The 18,586-nt window shown below is 40.6% G+C and overlaps 1 protein-coding gene and 1 non-coding gene across 2 annotated transcripts; both read left to right on the top strand.

Moving 5' to 3' along the window:
- Positions 1-1,582: 1,582 nt before the first annotated feature.
- trnal-caa lies at positions 1,583-1,693 on the top strand. The gene is made up of 2 exons: positions 1,583-1,620; positions 1,648-1,693. It is a non-coding gene; the product is annotated as a tRNA-Leu (tRNA).
- A 7,173-nt stretch (positions 1,694-8,866) lies between these two features.
- tmem218 (transmembrane protein 218) lies at positions 8,867-16,942 on the top strand. Its single transcript, XM_017440015.3, has 3 exons — positions 8,867-9,297; positions 11,127-11,229; positions 16,172-16,942. The coding sequence occupies exons 1-3, from the start codon at positions 9,188-9,190 to the stop codon at positions 16,304-16,306; spliced, it is 348 nt and encodes a 115-aa protein (XP_017295504.1). The 5' UTR covers positions 8,867-9,187; the 3' UTR covers positions 16,307-16,942.
- Positions 16,943-18,586: the final 1,644 nt, after the last annotated feature.

The following is an 18,586-nucleotide window of genomic DNA, read 5'->3' on the forward strand; positions in this document are numbered from 1 at the left end:
TCATCAAAATTAAACGAAATAAACATTTGAAATATATGAGTTTGTATGTAATGTATGAATATAATATACAAGTTTCACTTTTTAAATGGAATTACTGAAATCAATCTACTTTTTCATGATATTCTAATTTTATGACCAGCACCTGTAAATGCAACATAGACAAAAAAGTTCCAGAAATCACCTACTGTTTAAATTGGAGCCTGTAATTTATAAATTTGATCTAATTCACTAACTGATTTATCATTTTCATACTGTGGTACCACTGTGTTGTGTTTACATTGGTTGCATGGTCAAAATGGTCCTAATACGGTTTAGCTGCAGAATCTGAGCAAGGCATTTGGCTGATATATCACTTGTAATGAAGTACAAACCCTGCCTACCCTGCCAGCCATTTGTCATCCAGGCTACAAATGGTATGCAGCTACTGTCAACTGGACCTGGAAGAAAAAATGTCCAATAAAATTTGACATAAACACAATGAAAGTTTTTTTTGTCCAGGTAATACTTATCTGCCCTGTCTGCTAAGAGTAATGTCATCAAGGAAATTGCTTCAATTTAATATTTGCCAGAAAAACAAATACAAGGCCATGTTTGAAGAGTTAAAACAACAAAAACAGGAATCAGTCTTTTTTATTTTGAGGTGATACGCTGAGAGCGCACGTGTTCCTCACAAACTTTTTTCTAATGGTTTTCTCCAGCTCACGAGTTATTTATGTTGTTATCAGGAAACAACGATTACGTTTTCTCAACATCATGAGATGATTGCTGTGTGTTAAACCTGATTCCATTCATCAGCAGGAGAGGACTGGTGTAAGTGTGTGTGTGTAATTCTATGAATGATCCTGTAAACCATAATGACACCACGTTGTTGGTCAGATAATTTACTTTGTGGGTTTTCATGAGCAGAATTGCTAAATAAAAGCTCCACATTCTATGTATGATTCAAGAACTCGTGTTCTCAGGCTCTACCTACTGAATTGGTGGGACAAAAGCTTCAGAGAAGAGGAAATAGATCTTCATCTGTTGCCGATGGTGTTATTGTTCAGTATATTTTACCCACATATTCAGAGAGGCCTTAATAACCTGTGACTGATTTTAGGATTTGGCAATGTCCCAAAGTAGTCGCAAACTCCTTTGTAGCCAACAAAATTGATGAAGCTGGATCTTGAGAGCCGAAGGTTCAGGCTTCCAGCATGGAGGGAGGGCTCCCTAAACCATACAAGTGTCCACATCTAAACTGTGGGCCTTGGCACACATTCACTGGCTTTTAGACAGATAGCGGAAAAGCAATTTGTTTGTCACATGTGTAAAGTGTTTCTTGTAAAAGTGGCCAAGTTACAGATGGAATTGACTGAGCCAGTAAGTGAAACTTGGCTACAGGGATGAAACTAAAAGCTTCCTTTGGGAAAATACTCATCAAAGAAAAGCTTGGTCCAGAAGAAAATGTAAAAAATTCTGTTGGTAAGACAAATGACAGTCCTGAATTGTCTGTGGCCCTTAAAAGTCATTGTGCTCATCACTGACTCTTCAAACACTAGTCCAAAGTCAACATCAGTGCATGTGTGGGAACAGTCTTCAGTCTGTCAGGATGGCCGAGTGGTCAAAGGCGCCAGACTCAAGGTTTGCTTCCTCACTTTGTTGAGAGGTTTCTGGTCTCCATATGGAGGCGTGGGTTCAAATCCCACTCCTGACATTATGGTATCAACTTATAGTCTGGCACCTTAGCAGTAGGAATGTTGTTCCAAGATGCTTTTCAGGTCTGATGTTAAGAGTTCCCATTCCACAATGTGTCTGCTTGTTCAGCCACTCCTGCTGCTCATCTTCTCGGTTAAATACTGTAATGCATCAGATTCAGACGTGCAACTTTCTGTCATAGTGGGGCTTTTTCATTCTGCAGTCTTACAGGAAGAACAAAGTTGTCTGGGAAGTTTTCTATCTATCTAATTGAAGTCCGACTATCTCCGTCAGAAGGGCATGAAACTTTTCTTCTCACAGTTGTGTGTTCAAGTCCGTGCCTTGGGCATCCATGTGTGTTGTCAACTTGACACGTGACTTAGGTGTGTTCAGATTTTGGTTCTGCCAGTAGGCTTGAGCTGTAAAACAATGTCCGCTTTAACTTTGAAAGTGCAAGATGAAGTATTTGTCAAGGTCATTGCAGTTGTTGCAGTGATCTCCCAACAGTGAGCTTCAAACTTTGTCGCGGAGTGCACTTTGAGACTTTCTCTCGCAGCTACTGTCTGCGTGCGCAAAGACAATGCGCAGACAATCACAGTTGGCCGTTTGCTGGCCATTGCACACACCAAATGGCATCCTTACATACTCATATAGACCAAACGGGGTTGTGATAGCTGTTTTAGGTCTATAGCATTCGTGCATGGCCACCTGGTGATACCCACTTGCCAAATCTATTGTGGAGAAGAATTTGGCCCCTCTCAGTGCATCAAAGCATTATCTATTCTCGGGAGCAGGAAAGCATCGCGCCTGGTTTTGGAGTTGAGCTTCCTGTAGTCAACACATAACCTCAGACTACCATCAGCTTTTCTAACTAACACAATTGGGGAAGCGTATGGACTGGAGTTCTCCTTGATAACTCCTTTCTTTAACAACTTGCCAATGTGTTCCCTCACTTCATTATTTTGTGTGGGGGGAATCCGTCAGTAAGGCTGGGTCACAGGTGTGTCATCTGTGAGGTGTATTTCATGTTGTACTTTGTCTGTGTAACCTAAGTCTTCATCTTCTGCTGCAAACACAAATGAGTATTTCCCCAACAGCAGAGCTAGCTGTGCTTCTTGCTCCGGAGTTCCACTAACCTTTAACTTATTGAGGATAGACTGGACATCTGTTGCTGGTTCGAGTTGTCTGCTAATGCTGACTTCATCTGTATCTACTGAGATTCTCTGAAACTGAACCTTGCACATCTGATCACTGTTTACAGAGTCAACTTCAGTTAAAAGTCCAAGTCTAGTCCTAGGTTGCAACCAGATATCCTCATCAGACAGGTTAATGACCTGGACAGGAAAAACATGCCTCTCAGATGTCACCAAGGTTGGCACCACTACCAAACCTCCAGGTAACGGGGAATGGCCGGGCTCCAGTAGCATTAATGGACCTCTTTCACTGACAGTTCTAAGTCCCTTTGCTATAACAGTAGCTACAGATGAGGCTGGCACATGAACTGCCTCTTTCCCAGCAATCCTGACAAATGAGGGCCTGTCTAATAATCTAACTGTCTGCACTCGATGAAAAGCCTCCCACCAATTACAGTCAAGTTTCCCATGCATTGTGGCTTCAAATTTGCCCTGTACTAGTTCCTGGCACTTTTTTTTTTAATCACATTCATTCCAAGAAGACAAGGCACAGAGGATGACTGTGCTGAATCTTTAACTACAAGAAACCCTCTTTCCGGAATGGTAAGACCAATAGCCTCAACTTCAAGCTTGACATAACCTATGTAAGGTATTTCTAGTCCATTGGCAGCTGGGATTTTTAACCATTCAAAAGTTGGATGAATGATGCTGTCTTTTGCTGACCAGTGCTTGTTGAAAAACCCCTCTGAAATGGTACTTACTTGACTGCCAGTGTCAAGAAGACATGAAACTTCCACACCCTGTAGTTTTATTTCCACTGTCTTGCATTTGCCAACTGCCCTCTCTAAAACTATATCTCTGTCCAAGGCTTCTGTTGGTGAGCCAGTTGTTTCCCCCCGAATTGTTTGGCTCCTGACAACCGGGGGTTCTAGTTTCCCTGTCCCCCAGGGGAAGCAGAAGCAGCACCCATAGAAACAACTTTGCTTTGTGGACATTTTCTGGCAAAATGTCCAACCCCTTGACATTTAAAACAGATAGGCTGACCATCATGCAGGCTGAGGTTTAACTCTCTGTTTGGGTTCTGGTGAAGTTAGATTAGTACGTTTACACAGTTCACTCACAGCAGTTGATAGGGCAGTCAATGCTTTCCCTAACTCAGCTAATTGCTCTCCCTGATGGGCAGCCCGCTGCACTTCATCTAAAGCGGAAGGGGGGTCATGGTGTGTAATTGTCTTAGTCAGAGCACACTGGGTTTCGAATGCTCCTGACTGAACCATATTGTTCCTTACTCCTTTAGCAGAATGGGATCGGTTATCCTCCATTTCCCAGAGGAGAGCTTCATTTCTCACATCTAGCAAACTAGAGTCTGGTCTCTCTCTCACCATTTTTCTTAGTTCACGTCTCAGAGGGACATGTCTTAAACCTTCAATAAGTTGATCCCTGAGAACTGTTTTCTCATCAGGTACAGCATTTGTGGACTGTTTTACTACAGAACTCAGTATCTGGGACAGTGCATGAGAGTAGTCACGGAGGTCTTCTCCATCTGCCTGTTTACGATTGTAAAACGACTGCAAAAGTTGTGCGACACTGCGTGTTCCTCCAAAAGCATTTCGCAGGAAAATATCACTAGGCTCCACTGATCCACCCGCCATACACAACCTGACTTCCTCTAGTGCTGGTCCCCATAACAATGACAGTATGAAATCACACTCGGTTGTCTGTTCTCTGGTCCTTATGACCCTCTCAACCTCTTCAATAAAGTCTTCAACAGATCTCCCTGTGGGGAAAAGTCTGTGGTTCGAAACACCATTAAATCCTGGTGGCTGGACTTGGGTGGGGGATCCAGAAGAGTTTCATTCCAACGCAGCACCAGTCACGCTGTGAAATCAGCACCTTCGCACGTCCTCTCTGTGTGATGGTTGATCGCCGTAGTCTTCACCACTGCCGTATTTCTTAGTTAATCGTACATGAAATGCCACTGTGTAGTAGTAGGTTACCCTGATATTATTATTATTATTATTTTTTTTTTTTTTCTCCTGCACACCCCACTCCTGGTACCAAAATTGTGTAGCCCGGGAAATACTTAGCCTCACAGGACACAATAACTGGGGTTCTTAATGTGCAGTATACTTTATTAGCAGTTAGGACAGACTGAACAAAGCTGTCTTGCTCTTTTCTATTGTTCAAAAATCAAAACATAGGTATACCAAACATTAGGTAACGATTCATGAAATGTGGCAGATCTCCAAAATAACAGGGAAAATACCCAAAAAGAAAATACAATATATAAAAGAAATAGAAATACAAATAGAAATACAAATACAAATACAAATACAAATAGAAATACGGCAGTGTCCTCTGGATTCGACAGTAATGTCTCAGTTCCCTCTTAATGCTGGAACACACCGATGATCAGACATCTTATTGTCACGTGCACGAAATGGCCGCCCTGCACCGCACATACAGGCTCCCGATTTCCTGCCAAAATTATCACCCGCTGATAAATCACATGCAGTTCACGTTCAGGTTCATCACGTAGCATAGCAACACCGGAAGAGAACAAGATGTATTTCCTGCCTCGTCTTGGGAAACAGTAATCACTTTGAAACGCTGCCCTCTGGTGGTGAAAATGTGAAGCACCTGAGACCAACTACCTGAACATATTTAAATGTGAAAACATACAGATATGAAATAAAATTACATAACTGAAACAAAATCACTTGATAGCATTGCTTCGGTAAGATAAAAGAAAACCAACATTTTGAAACAGTACAAGTATCTAACCAAAATTTACCACTAATATTGTCCTGAGTTAGTCGCTGTTTGATAAAGCCTGTTTGATCCGTGTGTATTAGTCTGGGTAAAATTGTTTCAAGTCTCTTTGTGATGATGGAGGTGAACAGCTTATAGTCAATATTTAATACACTGATTGGGCAGTAGTTGCTACATTCTACAACACTAATTATTTCCCCTCTAATCACTGCCTTCAATGCATCCCATAATACTCCTGGTGACACCTCCTTGTTATCGTTTAGATCTAAATAAGTCTCTATTTCTTTTTTCAAACTCTCTTTAATATTTGGGTAATTTAGAATGTTTGTGTTCAACCTCCATAGGGTGGATCTATTTTTCCTATTCAGGCAGATATCTGCATAAACTGGGTTATGATCTGAAATAGTACAGGGACCTATTTCACAGCTTTTGAGTGTAAATAGGTCATTTTAAAAAATAAGGATATAGTCTAGCCTAGAATACACGGTATGTGGACATGAGAAGTAGGTATATTCTCTATCATTTGGATACATCAACTAATTCTAAATCGCCCATAAGGTGTACTATCTTTTTTCTGAAGTTTCACACTTCACCTTTCCCATTAAAAGAATCCAATTTAGTGTTTAGTGTAGTATTGAAGTCACTACCACATATTAGAGTTCCCTGACTCTTTGTTGTTGCTATTTCAAGGGTCCTTTTAAATAGGGATCAGTGGCTGCTGGGATGAATATCCACATTCAGGAGGCTGGTCATGTTACCATCAATCTTACTCATTATCATTATATAGCTACCTTCCTTATCCTTGAATTCTGATATGTGTTCATAATTGAGAATACCCGATAGCAAGATTGACACCCCCCTTCACCTTCCAGAACTGTGGGAAGAATAAAAGACATGTTTAAAACCCATCCTGTTCAACTTATCATGCTCATCATCAGATGTGTTTCCTTTAATAAAACAGTTTGGGCTTTGACTTTGTTAAATTTAGATAAAGCTTTCCACCTATTACTGGACTATGTAAGCCATTCATGTTGATTGACACCAATTTTATTAACCTGCTATTCACTAAATTGCAGTCATTATAGTTATTAGACACAGTTTAATGGGCTCCCCGCTCACCCTTTTAAGCAATGAACATAGAAAATATGAAAATGTCAACATCAAAAGCAAACAGAACTCAAACTGAACTCCTAACATTCAAAGTAGGAGTCTCAGGAGTGGGCCCTGCTTCACCTCCAAAGGCAGTGAGGGAGGCCCTTAATGGCTAAGGGCTCACTGCAGAAAGTACTCGCACGAAACCTTACTTATTTACTTAATATGCACCAGAAACTAAATGCAAGTCTTAATTAGCAGTAACAGAGTGGATAAACCTCAGTTTTCTGAGGACGTAGGTGATGTCCTCTTGAAGGCTCTGAGTTTGTCTTTGTAACCGGTTGCAGTGTCCCATCTCTTGTTCGCCTCACTGCTCCCAGATCGTCCCCCACCTTGCTCCAGGTCAGCTGTTTCAGCTGTTCCAGGACCGTTTGTGGTGATTTACAGGGTACGTGTAACAGAGAGACTGACTGCATATGTATATATACACACATACACACGTACATACATCCACATGCACATATACATATATATACACTTACACACGTACACATGTATATGTAAATACTCATTCTCAAGTACATATACATAATAATGTAGTACCAGTTCATTCAGTTGCAGCACTAGTCCAGAATCAAGTGGGTCAGGACCTGGAAATGTAATATAACTTTATTAATGCTGATGGGTCAGACTGTAGTGTACTGACAATTAGGCACAGAAAGCACAGCCACACTGTCATGATTTTTGTATTCAGGGTATTGTTTTTTTTTGTTTCTTTAATTGTTTTCATTCCTGTTTAGTTTTGCATTAGGTTCTTGTGCATTGGGTTTTATTTTCTCATGTGTTTTCTATAGCTTTATTTTGAGTCTTATCTTTTCCCTGCTGTGTAGTCTGCTCCCTGTGCCATCACTCTCTCTCCCTCAGTTTCCTTGTCAATCTGCCTCAGCTGCCCACACCTGTTCCTTGTTTCTAATCAGTTCACCTGTGTCCACTTCCTCATCAGCCCCTGTCTTTAAAACACAGTTCTCAACTTCTTCCTCCTCGTGTATCTGGTTTGTCTTTATTTGTGAATTTTTGTTATTTAGTTCTCTGCTGCAACATCAGCCATTTGTTTTGTTTATGAATAGCTAAGCTCTGTAAACATGAGTCTGTGCACTGGGTTCCTTTCCCTTGCTCCTGACGCACACCTGTTATTGGTGTAAATAACACTTGCCATATAATGTTAAAATGACTGTAGAATACTACAGTAATGCTTTGTACAATTTCATTAGTTGAAAATTGAAAGTTCACATTTTAATTTTACCCATTTTCAAAAGCTTTGAGTATTGTTTGAAACTGGTCTTTCCTTATTGGCATTTTGTTTTGTTTTATGTTTCTGTTAATGTTCAGGATTGTTAAAAACTAATTATATACTGAGTTCTAAATCGAAAACAATTAAAAGGAATAGACTAATCTGTTAGCTTATTAAACAAGTGCATGTTATCTCAGAGTTGTTGTTCACCTTTTAATAAAAAAACTTTGTGTTAGACAAAAGCGTTTCAAACTACGTGACTTTGTCTCAGGTCTAATAATGTTAATGCTAAATATCCATACTTTGCAAACGTTAGCAAAATTTGCCAAAATTGATTAAAATCTCACTCTAAGTTATTAGTCTAAGTGAAATTAACTACAGAGAGTGGTAGAAGAGGACATGTAAAATATTTTACTTTAGGTGAGGTTATTATATCTCTTTAGACTTGAAATGGTTCTTTTTAATTTCCTCTGCTGTTTGTACTTGGCTAGAGATGACGAGCGGCAGAGTTTCCTTAAATGGGAGAAAGGCGTTTTGTCGCAGGTGTAATTCTCCATCAGGAGTTTAATGTGCTATTAACAGCTTACAACATAAATAATAGAACAATTTTAAAAATGACAAAAAAGCATCTGCAGAATAATACACAGCATGAAGTGTGCCAGGTTCAACAGAATAATTGACTTTACTTGTTATTTTAAGACCTCTTAAAGATCTTGGCATCGAAACAAGCTTGTTTTATAGTTATGGGCTGAAGGGGGACTTTAAACTCCGCCTCAGCCAGGCGGGAAACGGCGTGAAGCCATTGGCTCCTGTGTGTCTCATCTTACAGTAACAACATATTGGATTGGCTAATGCCTCTGGTTCGCTTGTCCAATTACATTCAAGATTACAGTTACCAGGAAGCGTAGGATGCCGTAGACGAACTAAACGTATTTCTTTTCAAATCGCGTTTCTTTGAGTTGTTATTTTTATAGAAACAGGACTTTGTTAACCATCAGTTATTTTTTAAATAAACATACAGCTGTGCATATAATACAATTCATAAAACAAGAGCTAGCAGTTAAGCACCTAGCATCAGTAATGTTTGCGTCTGTTGCTAACGCTACTAAGAAAACCTGTTTTGTGAAACTTAAAGCGTTGATAACTAAATCACTAACATTGTTCGTAAAATCACAGCTTGTCGAGTTTATTATTGCCTGAGCGACTATAAAACCGCCAATTAAAGATGTCTGATACTGTTCTACAAATCGGTTCGGGAGTTTTCATCGTCAGTGTGGTTTGGATTGCGGCTCTTGTGTTTGTGATGATGCTGCTGAGAGCAGATGGTCCTGCAAAGTGAGTGAGACAACCTGTACACTGTTTACACACACACACGCTGCTCTGGGAAAATTGGGAGCAAAGTTCCTACGCCATCTTATGAAGTCTGGAATTTCGTTTTAGTATTTTCCAGGTCTGAGTAAATAGGGGAAAAAAAAACAAATACTAATTGTTTTCCCCATTGGATTTTCTAAAATATTAATTTCAAGTTTAAAAGATAACATATGATGCATTTTTGAATACCTTAGGCGTACTTCATGTGAGGAAAATGAAGTTTGTGTGACAGTTTATTAAAGAATGGCTATCCGATTGTAGTTGACACAATGCTAAGTGACATGCTTGGTAATTTGGGACAGTTTTATTATTGTATTTCATTATTTTCACCTGTAATTACATATTTCAAACACATACTGGCATATGGTTGGGTCCCTGTGTGAGACCTTTACCCATCTTTGGGTCATAGATTTGGGAATATTCCACACCCAAGCAGGAAAATGCAGCTAAGTTTTGATGTCTGCCTTCCTCTGTAGTTCCATTCATGTTGTCCTCCTTCCACTAAATGTCCCTGCTTTTGCTGTCCCTTGTACTTTCTCACCTAAACTGACTATTTCCGTACCCGGTGCCATTCTGTTCTGCAACATACACTATGTTCAAAAGAATAAAAACATTAGACAATGTGATAAATTCATCATGCTTCAATTAGCAGAATAAAGGTTAAAGATCATTACAAGACAATTAGAAAAAAAGACTGAACAAATATGGCTTGTTTAGAAGAGTTGCATGATAAATTCTTTTATCTCTAAAAAGAACATTGCAGCATGAGTTAGGTTTGTAATGTTTCGTCTGAAGGAACAACAAACTTCTGGAATAAATCAGGACCAAAATAGAGATGTTTACCTCTAATTCACAGCCACATATTTTGAAAACCAAAACCAAATCTAGCATTTCAACACAAACACCTCATACCAGCTATGGAGTACAGGGGTAAAGGGCTGATGATTTGGGCTTGTTTTGCAGCCACTGGACCTGGGCGCCTACAGTCATAGAGTTAACCATGAACCCAAAGGATTCAAGAGTCAAATTTGAGGCCATCAGTCCAAAAGCTGAAGCTTGGACCAAACTGGGTCATGATGCAACAGAACAATGATCACAAACACAGCAGCAACAGAACGGCTGGAAAAGAAAAGAATGAAGGTGTTGTAATGGTCCAAAGTCCACACCTCAACATGACTAAAATGTTTTGGTGGTTGTATGGAAACAAATGTCTGCAAACCTCAATGAACTGAAGCAACATTGGAAAGAAGTGTGGGCCAAAATTTCTCCACAACTATGTGAGAGACTGATAATCTCATACAGAAAATGATCATTTTATGTTATTGCTTCTAAAAGAGGTTCTACATCCCGAAGAATTACGAAGTACATAATTTATCACTGCTGTGTTGTGCTGTTAACCTGAGGCTGAGGCTTTATTATGCCCTGATATGTAAAACCTTAAAAATGAAAGGGGGTGTAACTACTTTTTACCATGACTGTATGTTTACATTTAGCTATTCTGATTGGTTACCTAGCATTCCTTTTTTATAATGATCACACCATGATGCTACTACAGTCAGTATGTATGTATTTTCTTGTGTAATGCATTTTAACACCAAACAATGTAATAAAAGGAAAGCTTAAAGTTTTATGTAAAACATGAAACGGTGGAAAAAATGTTCAAGTAAATGTTGACTTTGTTTATAGAAATAGTTAATAGCATAATCTTAAAATGATCCAGCATTAATGAGACACAGGCCAGTAATGAAAAGTTGAAATCCTTGTGCTAATCCTTAATTGTATGTGTCTTCCAGGTTAGGAGTTGTCCCTGTTGTCCTCTTGGCTGTCACCATCACTTTGGCACTGGTGTTTTTCCCTCGCAGTCCAGAGACCCCGCCCCCTTTCAAAGAGATGGAGGTTAGCTCTACTAATCCATCACACATACTTCAGTGCAGGAGTCGGCATCCATTACAATCAAAAGAGCCGTCTCTGCCCCTTCACTCACTAAATACAAAGCCACAGAATGTGCTAGAACTGTGATCAACTGGTGTCCTGTGGGCCACTTCCAGTTCGGGGGGGGGGGGTTACTGGCCAGTAGGGGTGGTGACCTCTGTGCTAGAAGTTTTAAAAAAGACAACACAACTTATTAAGTGTTGTATACTGTAAATATATCATATAAAATGTTATTACACTATAAAACTAAAAATCTATGATAAATTCATTCATCTTTTACTGCTTGTCTGAGGTCAGGTCACAGAGACAACAGGTTCAGGAGAGAAATCCAGACAATCCTTTCCCCAGCAACATTCTTCAGCTCCTTCTGGGAGATACCAAGGCGTTCCCAAAGGGGATCCATAATCCCTCAAATGAGTTTTGGGTCTGCCCTAAGATGCCTTCCCTGTGGGACATGACCAGAAAACCTCCTAAGGGAGGCATCCTAATCAGATGCCTGAACCACCTCAACTGACTCTTTTCGATGCAAAGGAGTAGTGGCTCTACTCCGAGGTCATCCCTGATGATGGAGCTCCTCACCCTATTTCTATGGCCACCCTATGAAGGAAGCTGATGTCAGCCACTTGTATCCTGGATCTTGTTCTTTCTATCATGATCCAGACCTCATTACCATAGGTGAAGGTTGGAATGTAGATAAACCAATAAATCGAGAGTTTTGCTTTTCGACTCATATTTCTCTTTACTACGACTGACTGAAGCAACGCCCTCAGGCCCCAATCCATTTATCTATTTCTCACTCCATCCTTCCATCACTCATGAACATGACTCCCAGATACTTGAACTCCTCCACCTGAGGCAAACCCTCATTTCCAACCTGGAGGGAGCCTTCCACCCGTTTCTGGTTGAGAACCATTGCCTCAGACTTAGAGGAGCTGACTCTCATCCCAGCAACACTCTGCTGCAAACCGTCCCATAGCATACTGAAGATCATGGCTTAAAGATGCAACAGAATCACATCATCTGTTAAAAGCAGAGATAAGAATCTGACTCTGCCTCCTTTAAGGTGGACATGGTGGTCAGATTAGGGAGATCTTCGAAATGCTCCTTCCACCACTCAACAGTCTAGTCTGGGTCAGCAGTTCCCCACCCAGACCAAGCATGGCCTGGAACAGGGCCCCCTTGAATCGTCAAATGGTTTGCCAGAACCTCCTTGAGGCCAACTAAAAGTCGTTCTTCATGGCCTCTCTGAATTCCTCCCATTTGTAACCACAGAAGCCGCAGTCCTTCTGGCCATCCTGTGTCCTTCTAGAGTCCTTCAGGACAACCAAGCCCAAAAGGGGGTGCTCAAACCCCTCCACCACCTTAAGATTGTGATTTTGCAGAGGGAATCTACAATAAATGTAGACATTTATTGATATGTTTTACATATTAGGAGAAAAAGAAGACCATATTCCAGTATTCCCCGATGTGAGTCCTTCTTTATTTGTGAAACAAATAATTAAGTATCAGACTTTGAAATAATAAAGCATCCATCCATCCATCCATCCATCCATCCATCCATCCATCCATCCATCCATCCATCCATCCATCCATCCATCCATCCATCCATCCATCCATCCATCCATCCATCCATCCATCCATCCATCCATCCATCCATCCATCCATCCATCCATCCATCCATCCAATACGGCTTGTTCCAGAGTTGGGTGGACAGGGCAGCAGCTTTAGCAGGAAGACATCTCTTTCCTCTGCCACCTCTTCCAGCTCTTCTGGGAGGATTTCAAGCCAGCCAAGAAACATATTCTCTCCAGCATGTCCTGGGTTTTCCCTGGGTTTTCCTCCTAGTTGGACATGTCCAGAACACTTCCCTAGGGAGGCATCCAGGGAGCATCCTACTCCCTGGATGCATACTCTGAGTCTGTACCAGGTGACCAAACTTCTCACCTTATCTCTAAAGGAGAGCCCAGATACCTTGCAGAGAAAACTCATTTCAGCCACCTGTATTCAAACTCTTATTGTTTTAGTCACTATCCAGAGTTTGTGATCATAGGTGAGGGGAATGTGAACAAAGAGCTTTGCACAAACCAGTACAGAGTATACAATACTGTGTAAGCTGCACCGATTCATCTTTTAATTTTGCGCTACATTCTTCCCTCACTGGTGACCAAAACCCTGAGATAGTTGAACTCCTCCAGGAACAGGTGTGGGCATTACTGTAGTTGAACTCCAGGGGGACTACTCCTCCAGAGGGTAGTCCCCCCTTTTCTGATTGAGGACCATGTCCTCAGATTTGGAGGTATTGATTTTCATCCCAGCTGCTTCACACTTCGCTGTGAACTGCTCCAGTGAGAGTTGGAAATCACGACATGATGAACAAACTGGACAAATAGCAGAGACGAAATGTTGAGGCCACCAAGCTGGACCCCATCCACTCCCTGTCTGCACTAAGAAATTCTGTCTATAAAGGTTATAAACAGAATCAATGACCATGGGCTGCCCTGGCAAAATCCAACTCTCACCCTGAAAAAGTTTGACTTACTGCCAGGACTGCAAACCAGACTCTTGCATTGTTTGCATAGGGACTGAATGACTCATAGCAGCAGACCCCAATCCCATATTCACAGAGCCCCCCCCCCCAAATTATGGTTGAATACCTTCTCCAAGTCCATGAAGTGCATGTAGACTGGTTGGGCCCAGTTATGGAAAGACCCACCCCAAAGGCCTCACTTTGTCTTCTTCATGAAAAATGTGTTCAGTGGGATTGAGCAGGTCCTTAAAGTATTCCTTCCACCACCTGATGACATCACTGTTTGAGGACAACAGCACTCCATCTCCACTATACACAGTGTTGGTTAGGCTCTGCTTTCCTTGCCTCAACTGCCTGACGATTTGCAAAACCTTCTTGGAGCCCATTGACAGTCTCAATGTATATAGTTAAAGTGAATATTAAATATCCATCAAACTGGCCTAATTTTAATATTCATAAGGAAGCATCAAGTAAATGTTAGGATAGACTGATGAACATTTAATTGCAACCCATTGAAGTTTTTCTTTAATGTAAAGAGACCTTCATTTCCTTCAACTTTAATTATGATTTGATCAAAGGAAGTATTTTTCTTTGAGTTTTTGTTGTTATCAGCTTGACTTGTGACATTTTTGCTGAAATTTTTATTTCATTTATTCAAAATTTGTAACATTCATTTATCCGGATTTAAAACCTCACTGAGATCAAAATTGCAAGGAGGACCTGGGCATGATTGCAGACCTGGACTTTGGTTTTCTTCTCAGCAACTTGCTTTAAAAAAAGTAACAGTATAATTTGACACTTTTACTGTTTTCACTGCAGAGCACAAAGAAAACAAACAAACAAAAGTAGAAATGTAAACAGGACCATCGCCTCAATGAAAACTGTACATGCAGTGCTGCAGGAATGACAGTCTGTCTGTTGGAGCACACATTCTCATCGACATCACAATGAATATCTTCTCTTGTGATGCAGCATGGAAAGAATCTTTTATCTTCTCCATCCAGCCTCTGCAGGCATCTGCTGTTATGTCATCACACGCTGCATCCATAGCAGCCAGAAGAGACCGGCTTTAAAGAACTGAAAAATGAGTTGCAGCTGGGAGGGTGAGGTGGGCGTGGCAGGCAGACCGGAGAATTACTGAGCAGAGGACAGGTGAATAGTGACACAGGAAAACACAGGAAGCCAAATGACACAAGAACTTAACTAAACACAAGATGAACAAGAAAGAACACAGAAAGACTCAAATCATGACAGTCCAGGGGCCCTCTGCCACCCCTGTGAAGTTGTCTTGCAGTCCTATGTGGAAAAAATATAGTAATGCAAAACACAAAATTGAGTAAGGTAAAATGTCACTGTATAAAGTATACCTACTGTGTATTGTAAAATGCAAGTAGAATACTGTAATATTGTATGAAGCATTACAAAAAGTATACAGTATTACCTTACAGTGCCTATTGTTAGAATAATACCTGCTCTGACCATGAAAAGTCTGAACGATTGAGGACAGTTGTTCTCCCAACATTTGGCTGCACCCTTCAACCAGCCTTCTCCATTGGAAGCCCATGAATGAGGACGTTGTCTACAAGCGTGGCTCTTATCTCATCAGGAACGTGCATATGTCCTCTTCGTCTGTTTTGCCTCCCAACTCCTCTGCCACGCAGACTCACCTCTTCCTCTTCTTCTCCCATTCAGTTCCTTGTCTTTCCATTGTCAGACGTAACATTGTGTTGTGCTCCGGCTATATAAAGTATATACTTGCCAGTTGACGGTTCATGAGATGCAACGACTTCAGAAAACTGGTTGATCATTGGTGGATCTAATGCTTCGCACATTTGCCTTCATTGGAGAAGGTCGGGTTTCACCTGGAGAGACTTCGAATAAAGAAATATGCTCCACATATTATGACAACTTGTTTAATCATTGTGCATGTAAAGACTTGTGCAATGAACTAATGCCTAAATGTTGTGGAGTTGAGACTGCTCAACAGAAACCCATATATAATTCATTTTGATCAACATGACATGAGCAATAGATAATGTAGCAAAGAGCAGAAAATTGTACCAAAGCATTTGCAGCTTGTTCAAAGAAATGAGGAACTGCTTTTTTGATGTACAAAAGTCACACAATGATGTGAAGATTGAACAAGTAGTTTTGAGAGTTTCAATTTTGATGTGAGAAATATCAAAGCAACTGGGAAAAACTGCAACCCCAGCAAAGACACAATTAGCAACACATTGTCCTGCTGCTGGACCACTCCTAACATCTGGGGCCGAATAGAAGAAATAGTGAAACAAGAAACTACTGTACTGTGTTTCTGTTAGTTTGGTGTTAAACTGTAACTCCTACTACATGTGTTTTTTTATTCTCTTCTCTCCACAGATAGTGGACACTTTGTTGATTAGCCGCTATGTGCTTCTGGCTGTGGTGAGTGGAGTTTTCCTAGTGGCATTCTTCATGCTGCTCCCCTGTCATTTCCTGGAGCCAGTCTGTGCCAAGGCCTTAAGAACAAACTGAGCTTCTGGGGTCATTGTTGACACCAGGACCAGGACCAGGACCAGGACCAGGACCAGGACCAGGACCCTCCTGGCACTACATGGAAACTTGCCCCTTTGGCCAGGACCTTGAATCACACACTGACTCTGATCTGTGAAGTGGTGCGTGAGTGGATGGATGAATGTCCTTTTGAGAAAGTGTTATGTAAAATATAGTCCATTTACCACATTTTTAGTTGTTTGTTCAGTTTTCTTTCTCTTAAACCAAGCAGTGAACATCTTTGTTTTTGTCTTATTGTTTAATAATTGAAAAGTATTTTTAAAAAATATTTTAACAATAGAAATCCTTTAAAAATATAAATACAATGGTGTCTGCGGTTTATCTGATTTTTTTTTCCTATTACTTATTTTGATATTAGTAGCACATGACACAGATACGATTTTGAAGTGCACTTAGAAACATTCATTCATTAAAACTCTAGGGGTGTCTATGATGAGCAGTTTACATCTGACAGGTGCATGGTTGTAATGTAGTGCATGTAGTTTCTTCTTGTTTTCATTGCAGGTCGGGAGGCTGCAACCTGACCTACATGACAACTACTACTATCATGGTTCAAAGAGCCACTTTAATCAGATGATTAAAAAGGATTCTATCACATCACAAAAATCTGTCTTCATACTTTATCAATTTTTGTTTAAACTACAGTTTATGTTGTGTTCATAAACTGTATTTTTTATTTTCAAGTGTTAGGACAAGAAAAAAACTATAATTGTAAAATGTTTAGAATGCTTCACACCTGACTGAAGTCTCTGTCATACTCCATAAGAAGTCCAGAAGTTGGTTCACTGTCATGTGGCTGCAAGACAATCGTTTTCACACACACCTTTCAAAGTCCACGAGACACTACAATCAGAAGTCCCTAGAAGCTCCTCCCTCCTCCTACAGCGTTACAACAGGTTTCTTCCTGAGGCTTCTCAACTTTCCTGTCCTTGCACAGATTTTTGCTTCCCTTACTGCGACTAGACGGAGAGAGTACACGCAGTTTGGCAGTGCACAATAATGAGCAAACAAAGGGACTGTAGCTCCTAGCCCCCACAGCCATGAAGACCTCTTGTCTCTGCATGGACTCCTCCATGCTCAATAACTGATATCTCCTTCCACAAGATCTTTGTCGACTGACTATCTTTTCAAGTTCATAGGTTTCTAAGTTTTGCTGGAACAGTGGTAAAGATGGCTGTATATTCTAACAACCTCGACCAGCTGCTTTTTAGAAGCAAAATGACTTCATTAAAGCTCACTGGCTTTTCTGCGTGAACACGCCCACAACAACTTCTAACCAAACACACAGAACTTGGTGCAAACCCCTGTGAGGAAAAGTTCAGCCGGAGCCTTGTGTCACAAAGCTGCTACCAGAACAGAATGACACCATTTTGACACGCAACCACGTGAATGAAAGCCTACTTTGGGACTTAATGGAGCATGACGGAGCCTTGAGTCCTTCACATTTCTGGAAAAAAAGAGTAAAGTAAGAATCACACTTAGTTGCAGCCTAAACTCTTAAAAAACAAAACCACAGCCTTTATGAAATCATTTTTTAGAGGAAAGCCTTTATTTGTATTTGTCACATTCTTATAAAAAAACTAACTGCATGTTTTGACGGCACAATATTTCCTTGCCTGTAAATCTATATAACAGATGTGCAAAACTAATTTTTGCATTTACAATATTCTCCACCCAGTCTTTTCTTTAAATCCATTTTCTTCTGCAGGGCCGTGGGGTAGCGAGAGTTTATCTCCAGTGGTCATTATGTGAGCCACAGGGTGCACGTTGGACAAGCAACCATTCACACTCTCACACCTAGGCACAATTTAGAGTTGTCAGTTAACCTAACTGAGAAAACCTAACTTGGAGAAAAGCCACGCCTGCACGGAGAAAACATGCAAGCTTCAGGCAAAACTGTGACATTGCTATAAGTAAACAGCTCCAACCACTTCCCCTGTGCCACCTCATTCACAGCACTTTCCTGAAATATACGGAAAAATCTGAGGTAGGTTTTAAGTACAAATGTACTGCATGTCAAAAAGTACAAAAACAAAATAGACAACAGGCTAACAAACTATGACAACACTTTACTAAAACATTGAGCTACATTTAGTTGATTCTGACACTGAAATCAGGAGAAACTGTGCATACAGTGCATTCATAACAACTGACATTTACTAATGGCTGTTTAAAAACATTCACACAGTTCACAGTTAACCTACTTGTCTTAGTGAAATTTCTGGCACACATTGCAAATTG

Source organism: Kryptolebias marmoratus, linkage group LG13 (assembly GCF_001649575.2).
Source record: "Kryptolebias marmoratus isolate JLee-2015 linkage group LG13, ASM164957v2, whole genome shotgun sequence".
Classification (NCBI taxonomy): domain Eukaryota; kingdom Metazoa; phylum Chordata; class Actinopteri; order Cyprinodontiformes; family Rivulidae; genus Kryptolebias; species Kryptolebias marmoratus.

Excerpts from the sequence above, each read along its gene's own strand:
- tmem218 (XM_017440015.3), top strand. The coding sequence starts at position 9,188 with ATGTCTGATACTGTTCTACAAATCGGTTCGGGAGTTTTCATCGTCAGT. Across the intron at positions 9,298-11,126 it reads AGAGCAGATGGTCCTGCAAA|GTTAGGAGTTGTCCCTGTTG; the intron begins GTGAGTGAGACA and ends TGTGTCTTCCAG. Across the intron at positions 11,230-16,171 it reads CCCCTTTCAAAGAGATGGAG|ATAGTGGACACTTTGTTGAT; the intron begins GTTAGCTCTACT and ends TTCTCTCCACAG.